Source organism: Acipenser ruthenus, chromosome 36 (assembly GCF_902713425.1).
Source record: "Acipenser ruthenus chromosome 36, fAciRut3.2 maternal haplotype, whole genome shotgun sequence".
Taxonomy (NCBI): domain Eukaryota; kingdom Metazoa; phylum Chordata; class Actinopteri; order Acipenseriformes; family Acipenseridae; genus Acipenser; species Acipenser ruthenus.
The window spans coordinates 3,310,792-3,336,941 of NC_081224.1; the positions used below are offsets into that span (position 1 = coordinate 3,310,792).

Here is a 26,150-nt window from a genome sequence, read left to right on the forward strand (position 1 = left end):
TCGGCACCCCCAGCACCCCTAGTTCCAGCGCCCCTGTATATGATGGAAGCCATGCTCGGCACCCCCAGCACCCCTAGTTCCAGCGCCCCTGTATATGATGGAAGCCATGCTCGGCACCCCCAGCACCCCTAGTTCCAGTGCCCCTGTATATGATGGAAGCCATGCTCGGCAGCCCCAGCACTCCTAGTTCCAGCGCCCCTGTATATGATGGAAGCCATGCTCGGCACCCCCAGCACCCCTAGTTCCAGCGCCCCTGTATATGATGGAAGCCACGCTCGGCACCCCCAGCACCCCTAGTTCCAGCGCCCCTGTATATGATGGAAGCCACGCTCGGCACCCCCAGCACCCCTAGTTCCAGCGCCCCTGTATATGATGGAAGCCACGCTCGGCACCCCCAGCACCCCTAGTTCCAGCGCCCCTGTATATGATGGAAGCCACGCTCGGCACCCCCAGCACCCCTAGTTCCAGCGCCCCTGTATATGATGGAAGCCACGCTCGGCACCCCCAACACCCCTAGTTCCAGCGCCCCTGTGTATGATGGAAGCCATGCTCCGCACCCCCAGCACCCCTAGTTCCAGCGGCCCTGGTTAGCGGCAGGAAGAAGAAGACTCAGAAGCTGGAAAGCTGCAGTTTAAGTCTAAAGTGCATGTTTATTAATCCCACAGGGGGACAAAACCACAATAAATATGGCATGAGGACCAAAATATAGCGTCAAACACAAAACTTACAAGAGCCAGGCTGAGCTACGGCTTCACTGGCTTTCCTTCTCCAAACACCACCCCCAAACAAAGGGGGGCTTTCTCCCTTTTTATAGAGATGGCATTCCCTAATTAGCACCAATTAACTCATTAGAGAATGACCGGTGATGGTTTTCAAGGATAGCATTTAACCCCATCCCTGCCACAGTGTCAATCACTATTTTAACGTGCTTGAGTGGGTCAAATTATGGGTGAAAACTCTGAATCGATGATGTCAGTGACGATGGACTAACGGAGAGCTGACCAACCTTTTTGGTTTGAAGAGCCAAACTGATGCCTAGGGAGTTCCTGGAGAGCTGTAAGGTCAATGAAGGTTAAACATATATTGGGAGCTTCACACACACGCAGGTAGGCAAGATACATAAGACAGGCAGTCATTAGTGTGAGTGAGACAAGCTACCTGAATCCTCTCCTGATGACAGACCATCTCCATACCTGAGCTTTCTCCCAGAACATTAGGTAACTGATCGACATCAGAGTTCTGTTCATAACTAGGTGCTACTTTATTGTGTCTAATGATAATGTTTAAGCTATATGTGTGAAACCTGAATACTGGAATCAATAAAGGAAACTCACTGACACATCAATTGGCATTGCGTGCACTCATTCACAGACATCATGAACGAGTTTATTAGTTTCTTTACAGAGCCATACAATACAAGATTACAAATAAAGAAATACTGCAACACAAAATAAGTTCAGTTTACTAAAAACTAAATGCACACTGAAGAGCAGCAGAGACATTTTAAAAATCGATGAGGGTTAACCCGGCTGCACTGAGACGCAGCTTCAGTGTGACTGTGATCATGAAAACAGGAGTGATCTTTTGACATTGTGACAGTGTTCGCTTCTACCAAAGACACGCCCTTGTCTTCTTTCCAAACCATTAAGAGCCTTGAATAAGATACTCCACTTCTGATCCAAGAGTCATATTTTGGAGCTCAGTGAGACACAGAGGGCTCAAAACTATGACGTTTATAAATACACCCACTAGGGGGAGCTGTGACACCATGTACTGAATTCCATAAGTTATAATAAACAGCCAAAAAACATTGTGTATCAGACAAAAATATATATATACCCATCTGCATGAAAACCTCAGGGTTTGAGAATTTCAATTTTTGGTCAGCAGTCAGTGATATAGAAACAATAGGCACTCGTGTGAAAATATTCAACCACTTTGTGCTTTAATGAAGCATTTTAAACAACTTCTAAAAAGCCTCATGCATGTTCCCATTTGTGTGTACTTGTTCCTTTTCTGAATCTTTAGTTTGCCTATTTGAACAGTTTTTCCAAGATGTTCAGCTCCAGTGGTTTGATTTCATACGCACAACAAATCAAAACTACAGAAGCAATGGGGCGTTCTAATACATGTGCACACTGCTGTATATATATATATAACATATTCTAATGCTCAAAGCATTCCCATTAAGGGGTGTTAAATGTAAAAATATATACTGTTTATACAGTGTCAGGTTCCTGATTTAATTCATAGCCTTTTTCCTCTACACATTATTAGTGCTGCGTGCATTAATAGCACATTCATTTATCTAAACCCTTCACTTGCTTCTTGTGAGGGCTTATCAGAGTGGTTACCAGCATTCACAACATGTTAACGTTTAGAAGCTTTAACATTTTTCATCTTAAAGTTTAACGTTTAAGAAATCAGAGAGCATCCACCCTACCCCCCTGTTCCCAAGGCAGGTAATGGGACTGGGGAAATTTAAAGGGGCCAACGCCAAGACCACCCAAGTGACCCGCATTCCACGGGTCAGACCCGCACATTGGCATTAAAATCATCAGACCTGCATATAAAACTCATATGTAATGCAATTGTACATACACTCCAGTCATTGATGGGCTCTTAATTCAAGTTGCAAATTATATAATTTTAAATGAAGCAATGTTGTTGTTTCTTTTATTGATTCGAAATGCAGTTTGAATAATTTAGGTTGGATGAATCGTTGTCCGGTCGTTGTCTATACACAGCAGATAGCCTGGAGCAGCATTCCAGCTGCTGAAACTATACACGGCAAGAGCGATGCTGTCCGGTTCACTCTGACGCACTGCAGGGAGTCTTAGCGAGAGAGAGAGCAACATCGCTTTTTATTATATTTATCCAATATAATACAAACGTGTACAAACGTCTAACACTGTAGAAGGTTGAAAAACAGGTTTATTTTAAGGCGGACAGACTTCACATTAAATAGCACTCTGTATGATGATACTGTGGGCCACTAGTCCTGTTCAAGTCAATATACTTTTAGTTTTGTTTCCCTTACAGAAAGTTACAGCAGTGTGGTGTCTGGTAAAAGCACAGCAAAGGATGGCACAGATCAAAAAGCATGGTTAAAACCAGAGGAAGGCGTAGGTTCCCCCAAAACAAGAGCTTGAAGTGATTCGAAAGAGGGGATTTTTCTAGCAAGGGTAGGTACCCTGTTTTCTATTTTTCTATCAGTGCTGACCTCTGGTAAAAATCTGATTAAACACGCAGCCACTGACCACTCGCTGCAAGCAAGCGCCTTAAACACGGTACAAAAGAGCCAGGCCAGTTTGCACAAGCAGTTATAATCCTAAGCCTTCACCTCCAGGGCCGGCACATCACAAGCACATTCTGCAATAAGTGCTGAGAGATCATTGAACATTGAGCGACTTTTTCATATTCAGTGCTACTGAATGATTTTTTTTTGTATCTCATTTTGGAATCTTGTATTTAATCAAACCAGTGGCGTAACTTTGGTTTGAAAAGCAGAGGGGGTAGTTTCTGTAGCTCGGGCATATAGTAATAAAATAAAAAATAAACGATCATTTCATTCAGGGTGTCGTCTTTGCGGTCGTGAACTCCATCTTTGGGGTCTTATTGTCGTCTCGACGACAATGAGATCCCAATGTGTTCAAATAGAAAATATATTGTTATAGTATTGAGACAAGAGACATGGGAAATGGTATCACGACTGAGAAACTTCACAATGAAAAGAAAAAAAAACTTATAGAAACAGTTCTTTACTACCGGGCTCTGCTTTCTCCTCAGCTTGAGATCACCCACAATGCATTGCGTGCCAGCACTGCCTCAGGTGATCGCTGTTTCCCCAGGGCTCTAGTGGAGACTTCTACACTGACTAGTGATGATATGAATAAACGATTGAGAAGTTTTAGTACTGCTGCAATGTGAGGAGATGTATGTATGCTTGTGGTATCACTACAGTTCATGATGTACCCTCTATTTCCACAATGAGACAAGGGGACCTATTTTCAACGGTTTTCTGCAATCTTTAATTAACTCCTGCTTTTTGAAAGAAGAAAAAAGCATGCAAGTTACAAAATGAGAACTGCTGAATGCTTTGGATACCATTGCTTAGTTGTTTGGTTCCAGTTTTGTCAAATTAACAGGAGTTCATTAAAGACTGGAGTAAACGCTTTGAAAATACAGCCCAAAATGTTAGAAAGGCATTTTGTTAAAACAGTTGGAGTTGGTAGGAGTCGGTGAAGTGGAGTTCAGTCAGGGTCAGAGGGACAGATTGAGCTGACAGATAGCTCTGCAGCAGCTGCTCATATCCACTCGCTTCCAGTCTGAACTCTTCCAATTGAATTCTCTACTGATTCAGAGGAGCGCACAACATTACATTCTGTTTTCTCGAGTGTCTCCACCAACAAATACACTTTGGGAAGTGGCTGTCTGTCCAAACAGACGTGACGGATTAAAACCCACAGTGGAATTTTGACAATCAGGAGCCAAGTCAGAGCAGACCTGGTTTCTGTAGACTTTATCAAAGTGTTTTAAGAACAGAAGAACATTTCTGAATGAGAGGAGGCTGACTGATCTCAAAACCATGTGATTCAGGAGCTACAACACGACTAGGCAGCCCATTCTACACCCTCACCACTCTCTGTGTGAAGAGTCTCCTTCAGCAACATGACTAGGTAACCCATTCCATCCCCTCACCACTCTCTGTGTGAAGAAGAGTCTCCTTCAGCAACATGACTATGGGTAGCGTATTCCATCCCCTCCCCACTCTCTGTGTGAAGAAGAGTCTCCTTCAACAACATGACTAGGTAACCCATTCCATCCCCTCACCACTCTCTGTGTGAATAAGAGTCTCCTTCAGCAACATGACTAGGTAACCCATTCCATCCCCTCACCACTCTGTGTGTGTGTGAAGAAGAGTCTCCTTCAGCAACATGACTAGGTAACCCACTCCACACCCTCACCACTCTCTGTGTGAAGAAGTGTCTCCTACCCTCTGTCCTGAGTCCTTCTCCAGCTGTGTCCTCTGGTCCTAGTTTTTGTGCTGTGCTTTTAAAGATGTCAGCCTTCTTAAACCAGGTGACAGACACCGCCCCACCTTATAAATGTTTACCCGGTATATGTGCATTGAAATGTTGTATTTGTGCAGCTTCCTCTGCCTGTCTGCCTGTCTAGTGTCTCTACTGCACTTAGAACAGCTTCCCCTTTCACACCGTAGTATTGAAAACTGAAAAAAGCACAATTAATTGAAATTCAGCAACAGGCGCATGAGTTTTGATGTGGTCTCCCCTAAAGTAAATGTGTTGTATCTCTTAATGACGGCTAAGAGTAATGTAGGGGACGTTAGCCTCTCGAGTTGCAGCAGGTTGCAGGATAGGAAAAACAGAAAAAAAGGAAGAAAGAGGTGCGTCATTGCGCTGGGTCTAGGTTCCCTCTGTGTCGAACTTCATGTCACCGTGGTTACGGGAGCCCGAGGCCAGCGTCCCGTCTCTGATGCGCTGGCGGAACATGAAGGGGAAGGCCTTCTTGAAGGACTTGCGGAAGCTCTCGCCCATGAAGGAGTAGACGATGGGGTTGAGCGCGGAGTTGGCGTAGGACATGCAGTTGGCCCAGGTCTTGATCTTGTAGGTCTCGTAGTTGGCCTGGAAGCCCCTGTAGAAGCCCTGCACCAGCAGGAAGAGCTGGATGGGGCCCCAGCACACGCTGAAGAGCAGCACGATCGCCACCACCATCCGAGTAACACGGGCACGCAGCACCATGGATCGCTCCGAGAGCTGGGGCACCGGCTGAAAGAGGGGGGGGAGGGAAGGAGGGGAGGGGAAGCAAGCAGGAGAAATGGAGAGGAAGGGGAAATAGGTGGGAGATCAAAAGAGTGGGGAAGAGAGGGGAGATAGAGGGTGGAGAGAAAGGACGGAGGGAGAAAGGTTATGCCTGGTTTCCACTGACAAGAAACAAAAGCAAGCAAAAAAATGTATACAAATATATGATCTTAAAAAGTCCAGTTGTGCTTCTGGGTTTCTAAGCCTGAATGACCGGATTGGTTCTCAAATGTCTTTGCAATGGGAGTATTATTATTATTAAGCTCACAACATGAATGAAAAACCTGGACGGACTCTCAAACTGTTCTGCAATGGGAGTCTTCTTGTTATTATTAAGCTCACAGAATGAATGTAAAACCCAGACTGCTCTGCAATGGGAGGGCATACAGCCCATTGATCTACCAGTGATAAGGTTGTCAATGCGTTCAAGAGGCAAGGAAATGGATTTTAAAGCTGTGGCTAGCACTCTAAATTCATTTGGATTTTAATTTAGCTCAGTGCCCTGCATTGTTTCGCTTGCACACAAGGGTGTCTAAATGGAAATTCTGAATGCAATAAAGACATCTCTGAAATGGGCAGGCAAAACACAGATGAGTTCCCGAGTTTCACAAGGACAATATTAAAGTTAAGCCAGCTGCCTGTAAATATGATCTGAGATGAATTCAAACTCAATTTACACTTGGAATCGTGCATCAGTGACATCCAATAGGCAGCCCATGACATCCAGTCTGTCTGAGAGGCTAAGCTGGTCCTTGAAAAAAAGATACTTTGATAAATCTTTCATTCGCTGCATAGGTCTGACATGTGCAGTTTTGAAAGAAACACATGCTATCTCCAACATGTGTTCCAAAACATAGGGAAAATAAACTTCACAGTCTGCTTGCCTTGTCTGCCAGGAATTCTGTAACACTTGGACTCCCTAGGTCATTTCACCTGTTTCTGGGGTCAAAGCATCTTAGTGGCTGCAAAGCATGTCAGTCATTTGAGGAAGCAGCTGACTGGTTACCAACAGGACACATGGCTCTGAAGGGGTGGGGAAAATTTCACTCTCCAGGAGAAATGAGCCAGGAAGTGCAAGATTGTGCCTCTGAAAGCAGGCCCTGCAAACAGAAATGTCTTTAACCTAGTGGTGATACTTTGTTTTACAATTAAAATACTGTACATGTTTGCAAAAACTCCACATTTGATACCTAGAGTAAATTTGAAAGCATGGTGTGGGCATGAATGAAAAGATAAGATTCTGCAAACCTTGCAGTCTGGCTTTCCAGGGAATGCAAGACTAGTCCTGTCTCCGTGATGGATGCCCTGGTAATTTCAGATTGTTATCCAACAGAAGATGAATTAGAAGCATTTCCACATTTCTTAAACGCATTGAGGCATTCATTCTGAGATGTAAGCAAGACGGCAAGAATATACATCACGGTTCTCGGGATCACGAATACGAAGGTCAGCGTAACCTACAGACGCAGCGTTTACATAAAGAAGTAAAAGACGTAGAGTAACACTGGTAGCGTTACAAAACTAGTAACAAACAAGGCTCATTTAAAGACACAAAATTATTCCAAAGTGTGTTTTATTTTTCTCTCATAGAATACCTCACTGATTGCATTTTGCTGTAAAGACCTGAATAAATGTGTCTCCTAATGATACAGATTCCAATAGCTGAACAGCATCGTGAAACGTGAGCCACACATATTAGTAAAGTCGTGTTACAAAACAATCAATCTGTATTTATATAGCACAATCAGCAATGCAGAGTGAAGCACAGGTCTTTTGATGGCCAGAAGTTCTCTTTGTATGGACCTGCCATCGGCTGCAGGAATGCACTTCTCTATTGCCACAGTCTTACTTTTTTTCTGTGTTTTGTATCCTATGTTGTGCGATGTTACTAGTTTTAAGGTAATTTTCCCTACTTTGCATCCATGTTTTTAATGTGAGTGCCATCTTTAAACAATGTCTTTTAATATTTACATAACATATGAACTCAAGAAAGTTTACGAACAAGAGGAGGTCATTCCACCCCTCTAAGCTTGTCCGGTTCCAAGAGGCTGATTGATCTCAAAACGTTGTCAAATCGGGTCTTAAAGGATCCAAGTGTTTCTGCCTCAACAACATGACGGTAGCCCATTCCATCCCCTCACCACTCTCCGTGTGATGAAGAGTCTCCTTCCTTCTCTACTGAGTCCCTCTCCACCTGTGTCCTCTGGTCCTAGTTTTTGTGCTGCGTTTTTAAAGATTTCAGCCAAGTTTCACAACTAATTCTTCTTTGCTCTAATGATTTCAATTCCGTTTTTATACCAGGTGACAGAAGTCTATCTCCTCTCAATATCCATCTCAATGCTCAACATCATACACTGAAGATTTTTAAAGACAAAACAAATAACAAAACAGATCCAAAGTATGAAAGAAGACCTTGTAGTGTCCATCTAAACACATGAAGACCTTGTAGTGATCAGCCAAACACATGAAGACCTTGAAATGACCATCCAAACACATGAAGACTTTGTAGTGATCACCCAAACACTTGAAGACCTTGTAATGATCATCCAAACACATGAAGACCTTGAAATGATCATCCAAACACATGAAGACCTTGAAATGACCATCCAAACACATGAAGACCTTGTAGTGATCATCCAAACACATGAAGACTTTGTAGTTATCATCCAAACACATGAAGACCTTGTAATGATCATCACACACATGCACACAGTAGCTTTGCAGGCTACCTGGTAGTTATTGTCCATTGGTTCCACCACGGGTCTCCCCACTCTCTTCAGCATGATTGTGTAGCACACACAGATAGTGATGAGGGGCAGCAGGTACACAGCCAGGAAGGAGTAGAGGATGTAGACTTTCTGCTGGGCCTCTGTGGGGAACTTCTCAATGCAATAGGTGCGCAGGCCATACCAGAGCCCCACCTCGATCCGGTGGTACAAAGCCATGGGCAGAGAAAGGATGCAGGACCCTGCAGGACAGGACAGGACAGGACAAATCACGACAGGACAGTGTTAAGTGCCTCACTTACTGTATGTGGATTGAACCCTATCAATCCACTCGCTACGACAGTTTAGTTCAGTGAGACTTTGTTAACAGCAAGCACAGTACAGAGAAGGTAGCGACCCCAGATATATAAAGTGTAGCAGTCTTCTCACATCAGACTGCTCAATTTATACCAACTTGGTTACATCTTTCTTCAGAGCTCCTTCTTCTTTGTAACAGGTCCCCAGATGCACTGTTAACATCTGCTCTATTTTCACATTCCAATTCCACTGCTTGCTTCTCGGTTTCCACACATTCTTTGCAAAACAATCCTTCAGCTGGCTCACAGCACATGCACTCGATTCTACTCACGCTGTTATAAGCCATTTCAGTGTGAAGGGTTGTAAGGGTACAGGCAGCCTTCATATATCATACCCAGGTAAGGAATACATTTCCTTATCACCTGCCCACTCTTGCTTATACTTAGACTTATTTTTACGTCACAGAAAATTCTTGTCTTTACCACATCCGAATACAATCTTAAGTTCAAACAAAGTTCACAGACAAAATGATGCTACCATAGCAACTCAGAAAACGACAATCAGTATTTTATATCATAACAACAGGACAGCCCTTATAAAAAATGTTAATAGTAAAAGCATAGCAAAGTGTAAGAAAGCACAGTAAAAGCTTGGTAAAGCAGAGGCGAGCATTGCAAAACATAGAGAGGTATGGTAAAGCATAGGGAAGCATTACAAAGCATAGAGAGGTATGGTAAAGCATAGGGAAGCATTGCAAAGCACAGAGAGGTCTGGTAAAGCATAGGGAAGCATTGTAAAGCACAGAAAGATATGGTAAAGCATTGTAAAGCACAGAGAGGTATGGTAAAGCATAGGGAAGCATTGTGAAGCACAGAGAGGTATGGTAAAGCATAGGGAAGCATTGTAAAGCACAGAGAGGTCTGGTAAAGCATAGGGAAGCATTGTGAAGCACAGAGAGGCATGGTAAAGCATAGGGAAGCATTATGAAGCACAGAGAGGTCTGGTAAAGCACAGGGAAGCATTGTAAAACACAGAGAGGTCTGGTAAAGCATAGGGAAGCATTGTGAAGCACAGAGAGGTATGGTAAAGCATAGGGAAGCATTGTAAAGCACAGAGAGGTATGGTAAAGCATAGGGAAGCATTGTAAAGCACAGAGAGGTATGGTAAAGCATTGTAAAGCACAGAGAGGTATGGTAAAGCATAGGGAAGCATTGTGAAGCACAGAGAGGCATGGTAAAGCATAGGGAAGCATTGTAAAACAGAGAGGTATGGTGAAGCATAGGGAAGCATTGTAAAGCACAGAGAGGTATGGTAAAGCACAGGGAAGCATTGTAAAGCAGAGAGGTCTGGTAAAGCATAGGGAAGCATTGTAAAGCACAGAGAGGTATGGTAAAGCACAGGGAAGCATTGTAAAGCAGAGAGGTCTGGTAAAGCATAGGGAAGCATTGTAAAGCACAGAGAGGTATGGTAAAGCACAGGGAAGCACTGTAAAGCACAGAGATATATGGTGAAGCATATTGATATGCAAACCTTGGTAAACTAACCCTTATAAAAGTTTTCCATAGTAAAAGCGCAGCAAAGTGTAATAAAGCACAGGGAAACGTGTTTTGCTGATTTATATGTAATACAAACCAAACAGCCTAACTGAACCTAAAAGCCATTAAACTGAGAACCTGATGTGATTATAACTTATCAACGCAGGTGTTTTTTCTCAGGTTGTGTCAGCTAGCGAGTCTGCAAGATGTGTTTTAATTGCTTTGGATGAGATCCGCGACCATTCCTCAACGATTCCTTCAGGGAAGCTGGTGTGCAAATCACCACCAATGTGTGATTGCTGGGTGTCTTACCAATAAGACTTTAAAGGGTAAACTTTTAAACGGTAAACATTTGACAGCACATGTTTCATGTTTAGTCTTGCATTGGTTTGTACATTGTATTGAAGTGTTTCAGCCCTTGCAGTATCTCGGAGCATTGTTATCTAAACACTGTGTGTGAAAAGCAATGAACACAAAGGATGGCAGCAGGTGGGCAGTGGATAAGTAGGACAAGGAAATCCTACCTGACTCCAGGATAGAGAGTGAGTGAAACCAGAGCTCGCTCTCCCCTTTTAGTGATAGTTTCAATCAGGACTTCAGTCGATAATGAGGTGAAAAAAACTATGCAATGCATTATCATGGAATATGTTTGTGGTACAGTTAAAAAGGTGAAACCCACAGCGCTGGATCCTATTCCCACTTCACTGTTTAAAGAAGCATTCCCCAAACATTGCAGTTTTGAATATCGTTAACCGTTCACTTTTATCAGGACTGTTCTGAACTCATTCAACACTGCTGTAGTAAAACCTCTGCTCAAGAAACCCACCTTAGAGCCCAATGTTCTTAACAACTACAGGCTTATTTCCAGTCTGCCATTTCTGTCTAAAGTCTTAGAAAGAGTAGTGGCTGAGCAACACATTTCTGGGAGTTCATAAAATTTGAGAAATTTCAGTCTGGGTTCAGGTCTTCTCATAGCAGTGAGACAGCACTTATTCGAGTGGTAAATGATGTGCTGTGATCCTCGGTCATGGGCTCACCTTCGGTTCTCATATTACTAGATTGAAGTGCTGCGTTCGACACTATTGATCATTCTGTTTTATTAATTGATCGCTTTAAGAACATGGTGGGATTGTCCGGTAGTGACCTGTCTTAGTTTTGATCCTCTCTCTCAAACAGGCTTCAATTTGTTAAAATTGAGGAGGAGACTTCTTTTCTTGTCAAAGGTTGCATGTGGGCTCGATTGTTGGCCCAATTCTGTTTTCTTTGTGTATGCTACCTTTAGGCAACATTATTCATAGACATGTTCATTTTCATTGGTTCTCTGTCGATACCCAATTATATCTACCTCTCTTTTATAATGTATCTGATATATCTGAAAATGTTTTCCTACCCTTTCTTGCTTATTTTACTGTTTTACTCTTGTATTGTTTGGTTTTTATTAGGCTTCCAGGCCCATAGGACTGGGAATCCTATTGTTATTGCTGGGATTACTCTTCTTATTATTATTTTCCTTTCCTCCAGAGTTGCTCAAACTCACCAGATTCGGTAGGATGGTAGATGCTTATGGGAAGATGGAAAATACTAAAATAATTTATGTCGTAGGTCACGTGGTTTGGTCGCCATATTGGATTGAAAAAAAAAATTGCCTAAATATAAAAATCCGTCTTTTGAAAACGTCTTATTGCAGAGTGCTGAAAGTTGGTATAGTTGTTGAGGGATAGTCCAAGATTAACTGGTGTTCGTAAGAAGCTGACAGGTTGTGTGGGATGGCGGCCATGCTGCATACTAAAACAAGTCTACGTTTTCAATTAAAATCAGCATGAAGGTTTGAACATTTAATCTGTTAGAAGCAGATTTACAGCCTCACTTACCGATCCAAATGCCGACACTGACTGCCATGGCAACGCGGGGGGTACGTCGCCGTAGCGACTGGAGCGGGTACAGAGTGGCGTAGCAGCGATCCACACTCATGGCCGTCAACGTGATGCAGGTTGCCTGAACTGTGACCTACAGCAAGAAAAACAGGAAGAGAAGGATGAGGAATTGTGACAAAGACGGCCGGAGTGCGTGGCGTCAGACCAGATCCAGGAAATAAACAACAGAGACTTGGGGTTTTGGTGAAGCTGAGCGCGTGATCGCGCTCAGCATTTAATAATTAACAGACAGAAAATAAAAAGGTTGTAACACAAAACACAGGGCACGGCACTGGTAGCCAAAATAAACAGACAAACAAAAACGAACACACACTAACAAACAGGGACGAACAAACACGGTATGAAACACTTATTATTATTCTCATTACCTCCTCTCTCTCCCGTTCTTTCGCCCTGAACACCCAACCCCGAGTGAGTGCTACGTGTCTCTATATATACTTTGGTTTTGTTCACAGACTGGGTACAACTTCAAACCCCTGGCAGTACAGAACCAGAAACATAAGTCATAGCACGTCTAGACTGGTACTCAATTGTAAAGGTGAGGGAAGTCATATTTTCCTGCTTTGAAATCAACACGCTAATAAAAGGATTTTTTTATACCTGCTGATAAATACTTCTTAAAGGCAATTCCAAGTGCGAGTGTGAATATCAGTCACTTCTAGTCATTAAGCCTTTTGCACTTGTTAAAACTTTCAGCAGTGGCTGGTTAATACCGGCATGGGGAATATTTCATAGTCTCTAGAACAGATGCAGAAATAGCCACTGGCATATGTCTCTGGTATCCAGTTCCATTCCATTGCTGTACTGAATACTGATGCAGACAGACCCCTCCAGTGGTTTACAAACTGAAATTTTCTAATACTGGTTAGTTTGAGCCCGTCAGACAAAAGCTTTTCTGGAAGACTGATTGAATCGTGCTTGTACGTGGCAGGTGTGATTGCCCTGCCGTAAGGAAATGTCTCAAGCATTGTCTTTCCAAGCCTGAAGCAAAGAAAAGCATGACACAGTTTGAAACAGAAGGGGCATCAATTGATCTCAACAATGGATTTTCCACATTGAAGCAGAAATGAATACACCAAAGAGACTCCTGTGCACTTAAGAACATAAGAAAGTTTACAAATGAGAGGAGGCCATTCAGCCCATCTTGCTCGTTTGGTTGTTAGTAGCGTATTGTTCCCAGAATCTCATCAAGCAGCTTCTTGAAGGATCCCAGGGTGTCAGCTTCAACAACATTACTGGAGAGTTGGTTCCAGACCCTCACAATTCTCTGTGTAAAAAAGTGCCTCCTATTTTCTGTTCTGAATGCCGCTTTATCTAATCTCCATTTGTGACCACTGGTCCTTGTTTCTTTCTTCAGGTAGAAAAAGTCCCCTGGGTTGACATTGTCAATACCTTGATGAAACACAGAACATGCCTTACTCTAGAAATACTCAAATTCAATGACAAACACCATAGATCTTTTTTCCATGTGTCTGTGGCTGATTCCAAAGGCCAGCTAGATTAGTTGTGCTTTTAATGGCACACCCTGGTCTTAAAAAATATGACATGGAACATGTATCTACATTTTAGAGAGTATTCGAACACAGAAACCCAGCATGAAATGGGTCTGCTCTTCTCCTATAAACGTTTCCATAGTAAAAGCATAGCAAAGTGTACTAAAGCATAGTGAAAGCATGGTAAAGCCCCTAGAGGTATTGTATACCTATTAAAAAAAACATGGCAAACCAGGGCAAACTATGGTAAAAGCATGCAAGATTACCATGCAAGTTTACTGTGGTAAGATGCTCTGAGGGCGGTTGTGCAGGAAGCTGTGTAAATTGCCCTTGGCTCTGCAGCGGCCAGAGCTTTGGAAGCAGTACCTGCTGTAAGTAGTTGACAAACTTGCACATGAACTCCCCGAAGATCCAGCTGGGCAGCGGGTAGAGGGTGGCGGTGAAGGGGACGCAGCACACCAGGAAGAGGATGTCAGTCGTGGCCAGGTTACCTGAGAGGAAAACAGACTGCAGTTCAACTAGAAAAGCACAAACGCCTTTGCATTACAACATTGATCCATCTGCATTTATAGCATTATATATACAGTGCCGTGAAAAAGTATTTGCCCCCTGTCTGATTTTCTGCATTTTTGTATTTGGTCAGATTTTTTTGTGGGTTGTAGTTGTATATAGAGGGAGTCTGAGAGAAAAAATGACACCAAAGTTTGGTGCTTCTTTCATTTGTTTGGTGTGCAAGGTAATCAAACATGCAATCTTCAAGTGTGAAAAAGTTATTGCCCCCCCTAGTTAACTCAACCCAATTAAAGGGATAATTAGGGTCAGCTGTTTGAATACTTTGGTTAACAACCAGGTCTGATTTGGGCCAGCCCTGCCCAATATAAATCTGACTAACTTTGGCCCTTACCATCAGAGTGAAGTTGTCAGCACACAGGTTCTAGAGGCACTTCATGCCACGAACAAAAGAAATTCCTGAAGACCTCCGGAAAAAAGTTGTTGATGCCTATCAGTCTGGAAAGGGTTACAAAGCCATTTCTAAGGCTCTGGGGCTCCACTGAACCACAATCAGAGTCATATTGTCCAAATGGAGAAAGCAAGGCGTAAAATTGTCCGGGATCTCAAATATCTTTCATTTAATGTTTTCAGGGGAGAGAGACAGAGCTACGATTAAAGAGCTTGTTTGACCCGCCTACCTGAGTAGAGTCACTCACTCACTCACTCACTCACTCACTCACTCACTCACTCACTCACCTCATTCCTAAAAACTACACAGGAAGTCCGGTTTCAGAAAATAGGCATGTGTTTATTTATTTATTTTTTTTGGCAACATGACGATATAAAATATTTAATGAGATACAAAAGACTAATTTATTTTAAACCAGTTATTAAAATCTAGATATGCAGGCCTACGTACACTCTCAGTCACTGCTTGTCATAAACACTATCAAACACGAATCAGCTAATCATTCACGTCCCACCCAGTAACTGCATCCATCTCTCTGATTGGACAGTTTAATACCACCGCTTATTATTATTATTATTATTATTATTATTATTATTATTATTATTATTATTATTATTATTATTATTATTATTATTATTATTGGTTACTATTGCGTTATTAATAATACTGTTCTTTTTATACACAAGTGTCACTGGGGTTTCTCATGTTCATTTTTGTTCCACTGTTGCGGGTAATATTGTTCCGAAGCGTGACGTAGGTTTTATATACTGTATCTCGATTCCTATCGGGCTGTTGTCGATGGTACTCGATGGTGTGTCAATGGCGTTTCTCATGTTAATTCCTTATTCTGAAGCTCTGCCTGTCACTCAGAACAGGAATGAATGAACAGAGGGAGTGATTCAGACAATGCCTGAGAAGCAGCGGGCAGACCGCGGGTTGCCCGGGCAAAGGCTGAAATAAGTTATTTTAATTTTTATTTCTGGCTTTACACGCACACGCACACGCACACGCACACGCACACACATATAGATAGATAGATAGATAGATAGATAGATAGATAGATAGATAGATAGATAGATAGATAGAAGAAAATCAATTCATATTATAAAATGAAAACACACTATTTTAATAATTAGCCACAACGTTTTGGCTTTCACCTTCTTCACATAGCATGATAGAAATAACTAGGTAGATTAATGTTGTTGTTTGAGTTTGATAGTTTGAGTTTATATACTGTATATTTCACAGGGTCAAAACACAGTTTAAATATTTATTGTGAAGGACAAGTGCCCTCACAATCTCTTATCCTTTTACATTCACCACAGACATAGCCTAATGTACACAAACATAATAATCATTGATTTCTGTGTATTATACATTTCCATAGTGTGCTTGTCCTGCGCTCTATATTACCGGAAGCCTTGTATACAGTCCACTTAGTTTACATGCCTCTAATAGTTTTAGCCATAGCTTCCTCCAGAACCTGACTTCCGCCAGCCAAATAGGAAGGCTCTGACACCTACTTACAGCAATGGGAGGTTATATAGAGAAGCTCTGTTGAAGCTCAGGAACATAATATGTAAATATTAAAACTCACACGGGCCCCTTTAAAACATGGACTGCCCTATAAACGTTTCCCACAGTAAAAGCACAACAAAGTGTTATAAAGCATAGCGAAAGCAGGTAAAGGTAAGCATTGAGGTATGGTAACGCATATTCAAAAAAGCATGGCGACCCATGGTAAACTATAGTAAGTGCCGAGCAGAACCATGCGGAAACTGCAGAATTACTTTGCAAATGTACCATGATAAACTTTTATAAGCGAAAAACGTAAGGAACGGTGCATTCGTGTTCATAAATGTGTATAAAGAGGGTTTACACCCCTCCCTCCCTACTGTCTAAATTGAAGTGTCGTTCCACCTCCGCGGTTTAAACCTGCCTATAACAAAAGGCACGGCCCGCTGTTCAGTGAAACACAAACTCATGATTTCAGACATGTCCTTAACATCATGACAACTGAATCTTTTTTAGAGTGAGTGTTACTCTGTTAACATGTTATTCTTAAGTAAAGAGGCATACACTCTGACTGCTGGAACCATGTTTTTACTTCAGAACATAGCGCGCCACAAACACACTCCTACATTCAGTATCATTACACTATCGAACCTCTGACCGGAACTATGGTAAACTTACACCAGAAAAGTAGTGCTCTTAATGAATTACACAGATCACATACATAACAATTCCTCCCCACTTAGTTTTAAAATTGCCTTAAATGAATTGCTTATAGTGCAATACAGCTACAGCATATGGGATCTTTTTATACTATAAACAAACATTGTTTCACAAAATGTGAACTACAAATCAAGCCTTTGTGGTGGATTCCGGTTTCTCTCTGGGTAACGTCTGGGTGCAACGGAACAGGCAGTCTCTGGAATTTCAGTTGGGATAGTTACATTTCCACCAAGTGGTTCAGCACTGTCCACAGCCCACTGAGACTCATCCATGGCGGTTATTCCTGGCTCCGGGAACACAGCCGGCGTGGAAGTTGAGGTTTCACTACGCTGGTTCCTGGAAGCTGTAGACAGTAGCTGGTCCACATGCCTACGCCAGATGAGATTTGGACTAATTTTTACTGTATAGCTGAGTGGTCCCAATCTTGTAGCAATTTCTCCTGGCACCCATTTTTGATTACGATAATCCCTTGTTAGCACCTCCTGTCCCACTGCAAAGGTTCGTAAGGGCCCCTTGCTCGTGCGCTGGTCACACTGTTTCTTCTGTACCTCTCTGCGAAGATCAGGCTTTAACAAGTCTAGTCTCGATCTTAGATTTCGGCCCATAAACAACATAGCTGGTGTCTGACTTGTTGTGGCATGTACCGAGTTTCGATAAGCCAAAAGAAAGTTGGCTAGCTTTTGCTGTACTGACAGTGGTTCTCTCCCCATTGCTCGCATTGCCTGCTTGAACGTCTGGATAAATCTTTCTGCCAGACCATTGGTGGCTGGGTGATAAGGGGCAGATGTTATGAGTTTGATGCCATTTCTCGTCACAAATGTTTGAAATTCTTCAGAAGTGAATTGGGTTCCATTATCACTCACAATCTGCTCAGGCAGCCCAGTCCGTGCAAAGAGTGTTCGCAGACTCTCAACTGTTTTAGCGGACGTAGCAGATTTTACACAGAAAACTTCCGGCCACTTTGAATGTGCGTCCACTGCTACAAGAAACATTCTGTCCATGAAGGGTCCGGCGTAATCAATGTGTACTCGCTGCCATGGGGTGGAGGGCCACTCCCATGTGTGCAGTGGTGCTAGCTTAGGCATGTGTTGTATTTGTTGGCATCCTGGACACCCTTTTGCTAAGTCTTCAATCTGTTGATCTATGCCAGGCCACCAGACGTAGCTGCGGGCCAGTGCCTTCATCTTAACCACTCCCAAGTGGCCATCATGCAACGCCTCAAGCACTCTTGATCGTAGTTTAGAGGGTATGACAACTCTGGTGCCACACATAACACATCCATGATACACTGACAGCTGCTCTCGCCGTGCATAGAAAGCAGACAACTGGGGGTCTCCATGTGTTGGCCAACCTTTTACGGTTATATCATACACTTTAGCCAGGACAGGGTCATTCTTAGTCTCCTTTTGTATCAGAGCATTCGTTACTGGTAACAAGTCCATCTGTGCTACATACAACATGTCAACAGGATCTGGCTCAGTCTCTTGGTTAAGTGTCTCCAGCGGCAGTCGTGAGAGGCCATCTGCATTACCGTGGTGCTTTGTGCCCTTGAATTCAATGTCATAGGAGTGTGCCCCTAAGAACAAAGCCCAACGCTGTAGCCGTGCAGCTGCCATTTCCGGAACACCTTTCCTGGGGTTAAAGATGGAGACTAGGGGTTGGTGGTCAGTGACCAATGTGAATTTCTTGCCAAACAAATACTGGTTAAATTTCTTTACTCCCCACACTAGACTTAGGCCCTCTCTATCAATCTGAGCATAATTGCGTTCTGCTGCTGAAAGAGATCTTGACGCAAAAGCTATTGGTCTCTCAGAGCCATCCTGCATCTTGTGCGATAACACAGCACCAACTCCATAGGGGGAAGCGTCACAAGCCAGCTTAATGGGTAAGGATGGATCATAGTGAGTGAGTACCTTCTTTGAAGTAATCAGTGTTTTAGCCTCCTTGAAAGCATGTTTACATTTCTCAGACCACTCCCATTTGCTCCCACTCTGCAGTAAAGCATTCAAAGGGTGTAACACCGTGGACATATTTGGCAGAAACTTGTGGTAGTAGTTAATCAATCCCAGGAAAGATCGAAGTTGTGTTACGTTTTGTGGCTGCGGCGCTCCGAGTACAGCATCAATCTTGTCTTGTGACTTGTGTAGGCCTTGCTTATCAATGGTATGGCCACAGTAGGCTATAGTTTCTTTGAAAAAGTCACATTTGTCTTTGTTAGCTCTCAGTCCATACTCACACAGCCTAGTTAGTACCTGTTGCAAGTTCTCTAGATGTTCCTTATCATCCGCTCCAGTCACGATGATGTCATCTAGGTAACACTGCGTACCTGGTATGCCTTGTAGGACTTGATCCATGGCCCTCTGCCAGATTGCTGGGGCTGATGCAATGCCAAACACTAGACGGTTGTACTGAAAAAGGCCTTTGTGTGTGTTAATAGTAAGAAATTTCTTTGATGTTTCTTCCATTTCCATTTGTAAATAGGCCTGAGCCAAATCTATCTTTGAGAATCTTGCACCTCCTGCCAATGAGGCGAAAATATCTTCAATACGTGGCAGAGGGTATTGATCAGCGCGCAGTACAGGGTTCACAGTGACTTTGAAATCACCGCAAATGCGCAGATCTCCACTTTTTTTTATTACTGGCACTATTGGTGCTGCCCATTCACACCAGTCCACCTTAGACAAGATGCCTGCCTCTTCTAAACGCTTCAGTTCAGCTTCTACTTTGGGGCGTATAGCATAGGGTACAGGCCGCGCTTTGTTGAACCTTGGCTGAGCCTCAGCTTCCAGCACAATTTTGGCTTTCATGTGTTTCAGGGTACCAATGCCATCCTGAAACACTTGTGATGACCGGTTTAATAATTCAGTTAGTTTATCATTTGTAGAACTGTCACTTGTTTCTGGCGCCACCCGCAGGGCTTTAATGGAATGCCAGTCCAGTTGAATCTTCCTCAGCCATTCCCGCCCTAACAGTGGTGGTCCTCCATGCTTAATTACATACAAATCCAGGAGGTGCTTGACATTATTGTAAGTTACATTTACAGGAATCCGGCCTACTGGGGAAATCTTTTCTCCTGTATACGTTTTCAGCAAGACTGGGGTTGACCGCAATTTTACATTTGGAAAACGTTCCAAGTACTCTTCGTGAGAAATTACTGATAAGGCAGACCCAGTGTCTAGCTCCATTTTCAGTGTCTTTCCCTCAACTTGTAGTGTGATCCAAATTATTTTGCGATCTGTTTCTTTTAAGCTGAATAGTTCAAGGCAAGCTAAACCCTCTTCGGGTGAGTCAGAATCTGTTTCTGTGACGTGGTGCATCGACGTGTCTTTCCTTTTCCACTGCTGCGGTCGTTTTACATTAGCAGCTGATTTACACATTTTCTGAATGTGACCTCGCTTATTACATTGTTTGCAATCTTTGTCTTTAAACCAGCAGTCACTTGCGTCATGTGATTTCTTTCCACAACGAAAACAAGATATCTCTTTTGCATTAGTACGTCTAGCAGCAAGTTTGTGTGTAGCGCATTCTACTGTCGCCTTCTGTTGTAACTCTGTTGCGTCTTTTGCCGCGGTCTCCATTGACACAGCTATTTCAGTAGCGCGGTTTAAGGTTAAATCTCTTTCAGTCAAAAGACGTTTCTGTGTGCTTTCATTGTGTATCCCGCAGACTAACCTGTCTCTTAAAGCATCTCCAAGGCATTCTCCAAACTGACAGTGTTCCGCTAGCCGTCTCAGCTCTGCTATATACTGAGATATGGTTTCGTTTGTTTGCTGGTTACGCTTATGGAAACGGAAACGTTCGGCAATTACCAGTGGTTTTGGAGATAAGTGGTTCTGTAACACTTCAACAATCTGCGTGTAAGTTTTATCAGCCGGCTTCACTGGCGCTGTGAGGTTACGTAACAAGCTGTAGGTTTTTGCACCCATTACGCTCAGTAAGACCGCCACCCTCTTTTCATCAGCGATTTCATTAGCTTTACAGTACTGTTCAAGCCTTTCGACATATGTGGCCCAGTCTTCTATTGTGCTATCAAACACGTCCATTTTTCCCACACAGGCAGACATTTTTGCTTATATTGTTTTTCCTTACTCACGTATGCAGTCTCTTTTTCTGTGTCTTTTTTTTTTTTTTTTTTTACGTAGCTGGCTTCTCTCCGGTCCGTTTTCCTTTCTTTCTCGGTTTTTTTTTTTTTTTTTTTTTTTTTTTTTTTTTACAACGCAGGCTATCCGACACTCGTCGCCAATTTGTTGTATATGTTACTCTGTTAACATGTTATTCTTAAGTAAAGAGGCATACACTCTGACTGCTGGAACCATGTTTTTACTTCAGAACATAGCGCGCCACAAACACACTCCTACATTCAGTATCATTACACTATCGAACCTCTGACCGGAACTATGGTAAACTTACACCAGAAAAGTAGTGCTCTTAATGAATTACACAGATCACATACATAACAGTGAGTCTTACTTAAGTTGTTAATCTTGACTTTAATCTTATTGACGTTCTGCCACTCGTCTGGTTTGCTCGGCGCAGTAACTGTGTCTCTTCCGAGCACGCTGCTAACAATACCATTTTCAGCACCAAGGATAGCTCTTTATCGTGCAGCGCCTTTCAGCTTCTCTTTGCTTTACTCGGTTCAAATTGTTCCAATAATTTAGGAATATACTTTAATCATGGATTTTACTCGAAATACATTAATTTCTACCCATATATATTCAGCGCAGTGTTTACGACATAAAAACATAACCTAACATGTTTACTGTACGAGAAAACAAAAGTGCCGTTTCAACTCATCACGTGGGTATTTTACCTGTGCATATTTTACCTGTTTACAACAAATGTGCTGCTTTCTTTTTTTTAACCCCTTAATGTAGAGTCCTGCATAGTGTCCCCGAGTGTATCCGCGGGTGATCCGCAAAAGCGAGCCAAGTTCTGGTCGGAATGTTAACTTTTTAGCGGTTTGTGGTTCGGATGCGTGTCAAAAAATTGAATTTTCGGGTGAGGCTCGGGTCTCAATTTGAATCACCAAAAACGTGTTGTGTCCTTTCAGCGTATTCGTCTGTAACTCTTTCCCAAATAACGCATTAGAAGGTAAATGTACCGGTATTTCCTGCACTACAGGAGGAGGTGTAGGGAGGAGTCAGCTGACTAAGCAGTGGTCATGGTTTGTATTAAGGCTTGTTTGATACGTCGCAAGCTTCTTTAATCACGTCTGCTTGGTGATATTAAAAATGCCTGTGGACGAGGTGAAACAAAGGATAGCGCAGGGTTTATATCATGTAGTGAATAATAGTCAGAGAGGTAAATCTTTTGGAATTATTTTGGAATTATGAAAATATGAACATGTGACTGGATTCGTTGCTTGTAAAACCTGTGATTATGTTTTTGTGAACGACAGCCACAAAACTGGCACACTGTGAAAGCACAGGTGTAGCTCCCATTCAACTGGTGGCACGATAAGAAGAGACAGGTGTTTTATAGTAAAGTGAGCAGAGATAGTTAATATGTTACTTTGTTAAAATATATCCAGACCACTAGAGAAAGCTACCACTCTGTATAGCCTGTTGTATAAACTCAGTCTGTGGAGAATGGTAGAGATATCTGTGTGTGAATGTGAGCGTGTGAGTGTCAGTCGACGCAAGCAGTAAGTAAAAGACAAACACATGCGGGTTCGGGTCGGGCTGCAGGTCTTATTAAAGCGGGTCGGGACGCGGGTAAGGACGGTGCTGCAGCGGGTTGCGGGTTCGGGTCGGGTCAAGGATCACGAGCAAACTGACTGTTTAGATGACCAGATCCAATCTGTCAGTACATTGTAAACCGTGTTTCGCGCACCTCATGCTTTACCATGCTTTCACTATGCTATATTACACTGCTAAGGTTTTAACGTGGGCAGCCTTTATAAGGGTATTACAATAAGCGAGGCGCAAGTGAAGACAAAGACGTTGAGAGACGCGGCTCACTCACCGATATAGAAGTTGGTTGCAGTCCTCATTTGCTTGTGTTTCGTGATGACGTAGATGACCAAAGAGTTCCCCACCAGTCCTACCAGCATGATGAGGGCGAAAAACAACGGCACGAGCCAGGCGTCGGTCAAGAACGGCGGCGTCTCCTCGTCCGTGATGTTATAGATCCACAGTTTGGTCCCGAGACCTTGATTACTAATCGGAGTGGTATGGGACTCGGAATAGGGACCGATATCGGCGCCGGAAGCCAACCACAGACCACTGGGGCTCACGTCCATCCCACTGCCCACCTCTTGGGTCCAGACCTCGGCTCCCATTCTGCTGCTGAAGTCGGTATCGGCTATCGGTGAAGTCGTCAAGTCCATTCTAGAAGTCGTCAAGTCCATTCTAGAAGCGAGACATCATGTTATTGAACTAGGTATTCATTCACTGATAATAATTCAGCACAGTATAATGGGACATCATTTAATATATTTGCAGGAGGTTTTGAAATTAGGCAACCGATTTCAGAAATCCATGCAACGTTTTCTTTAGCTTCAATAGAGAGCTGCGGGCGGCGCTTGATTGTTGACGGCTCTTAAAACCTTCTGAAATCAAGATGTTTGACAGATGCATGGACTGTGCGCTCCCGCTCCCATGCTCATTACAAACACACACCTCCACTGTGCCCGCTCACTCGCTGGGGCTCCCTGCGTTATCTGCTGGTCTTCTCTGAAGTCTGCGACCGTTCCACGAAAGAATCCCGTTGAAATAGCTGTTCTGCAGAAGGACGGAGTCCCTGATTGGTCGGGTACTTTAATGAATTCCAAAGGGGGTGGCGACATGGACAGCAACTTTTTTTTCGACTGGGGGCCAGTAAGGACAGTGTGTGTGTGTGTGTGTGTGTGTGTGTGTGGTGTGTGTGTGTTGGTGTATCACATACTGTACCCCCTACTGACAGTGTTAAGGTATTTTACATTTTTTGTCCAGATTCTCCATTACTCTTTCTTACACGCTGTAAGATGTCAGCACCTGTCTGACAGAAAGGTAGTAAGAGAGATCTGATCTATAACACGTGCCTTTCAGTGCGTCATGCGCTCTCTGAGTGTGCAAACGATGGGGATGATTGAAATTATCCAGCTTATCATCAGCAAGGATATCTAGCACTTGGACTTTTTAAAATCCAACCTAGACGAGGGTACAGCACAGGGGAGCAGGGTACAGCACAGGGGAGCAGGGTACAGTACAGGGTAGCAGGGTACAGCACAGGGGAGCAGGGTGCAGCACAGGGGAGCAGGGTGCAGCACAGGGGAGCAGGGTACAGTACAGGGTAGCAGGGTACAGCACAGGGGAGCAGGGTACAGAACGGGGGAGCAGGGTACCCACAGGGGATCAAGGTCCAGCACAGAGGAGCAGTTTCAGTCGCTCACATGTGAATGATTGGAGAGCCTACCAATCAAACTGCTGTTTAGGCCGTGCGCAGTACTGATGTAGAATGCGTGCAGCAAGCGTCAGGTTGCACGTGTGCGCTGGAGTTTACCTTCTCGTTGTGGTTAAGAAGTGGACGATTACACCAGGTGATTGAAAACGGGTCTAAAAGAAGTCGCTACGTTTTTTCTTAACTACCTACTTACATATATAATTAAATATAACAGTTATACTATTAAATATCACACAAGCAATGCTTGTTTTCATTCATGTAAAACATGGGTTAAAATTCACAGAATCACACATAGGTTTACCAGACGTCCCGAGAAAGTTGCGATTGGCTCTATTTTCAGCCCTTATTTTTTGTCCCGTAGGTTTTGCTATTTTGTATTCACATTTGTTTAAAAGTACAAAACTCTAGCAGTGTGCTCAGCAAGTTAACAGCAGAATAATTTATTACATTGTGGTAGCTCCTTTCAGAAATAAAATTAACAATCTTATGGATTTTTGTTTAATAATTCTGATTATGTGTTTATTAATACATATAATATTAATTCATAAATATATGGAAAACTACAAAACGCTATGTAATTCAATATTTGAACGTAATATTATTAAGCAGGTTTCATTCGACTTTGTGATGAAAAAGTATTAGTTAATTCTAGGTGACACAAATCTTTTGGCCACAGCTGGATATATCGCGTTTTTAACTGGTAAAAGCGGATCTATTTTTTCTAACCTGGCCTTTTGTTTTGGTCAGATGACAATAGAAATAAAGCAATGAATTCTGATCTGCAATAAACATACCCAATGTTTAATGTTATAAAACAACGCATTTAATAAATACAGTACAAGTCCAGTCCAAATAAAGTTTCCATCTTTGATATCATACAATATTAATCAGAAAACAACAACCAGGAAGACTAATATGAGATACGTTTGGCAGAATTTACGGTAGAAGACTTTATCCTTTTTCAAAGCTAAACTCAGTCATTCTAACAAAGTGAAAGTAGCATCCTGTAAGGCTAGATCAACTTGAAAATAACAGCGTTCCAGTAACTGTTACCTATGTAAGATTTCATACCAGTTTTTCTCAGTGATATTAATTCGCTTGACATTTTGCGATTTTTCTAAGTCTTTTGGTCTTTGTCATTGTATATCATAAGTCAAGATAACGACCAGTAATACAAGAATATCAATATATTAAATGCAGTCGATGGTAATTAGTAATATAGTATTTACTGTAAGAATATAACAGTCTATCAATGTTAATTTGTTATGAAAGGTAAGCTTAAAATGCACATAATGCATCGAAAATCCAGGTATCCTAATACCTGGAAACACCTTTCCAGCCGCGTTGTTATACTTTCGATCTTCAGCCGCGGTTGTTTCTCTTCCTGACACTTGAGCGTCATTGATTATTTGTAAAATGTAAGGGTGGCTGTTTTGTATTCATGCATTTTTTTCAGTCTGTTGCAACGCTGCCAACCTTAAAAACCTACGTTTTGTAGTACTGAAAAGATAGTTATTTAATGACCTAACAGGAAAATACATGACGCTTAAAGTATAATATCTGTTGTCCACTAATTTAATAAAGCTGAATCTTTTACGTTACCTATGTGTTGATTCTTTATTTCCTTGGAAAAAAAACCTAAAAACCTAAATAAATCGAACACGGCAAATATGTTGATTTTCTATTAATAGCCTTCTTGTGTGTCCTGGAATACTGTGATTTAAATACTGAAGTTCGTATGTGCTTGTGAAGTCTGAAAGG

General features: G+C 42.6%; 1 protein-coding gene across 1 annotated transcript; it reads right to left on the reverse strand.

Moving 5' to 3' along the window:
* Window positions 1-705: 705 nt before the first annotated feature.
* Window positions 706-23,697, reverse strand: LOC117402061 (G-protein coupled receptor 54-like). Its single transcript, XM_034002907.3, has 5 exons — window positions 22,971-23,697; window positions 14,174-14,298; window positions 12,252-12,387; window positions 8,552-8,790; window positions 706-5,789 (listed from the first exon to the last, which is right to left on the reverse strand). The coding sequence occupies exons 1-5, from the start codon at window positions 23,353-23,355 to the stop codon at window positions 5,427-5,429; spliced, it is 1,248 nt and encodes a 415-aa protein (XP_033858798.3). The 5' UTR covers window positions 23,356-23,697; the 3' UTR covers window positions 706-5,426.
* Between the last annotated feature and the right edge of the window lie 2,453 nt (window positions 23,698-26,150).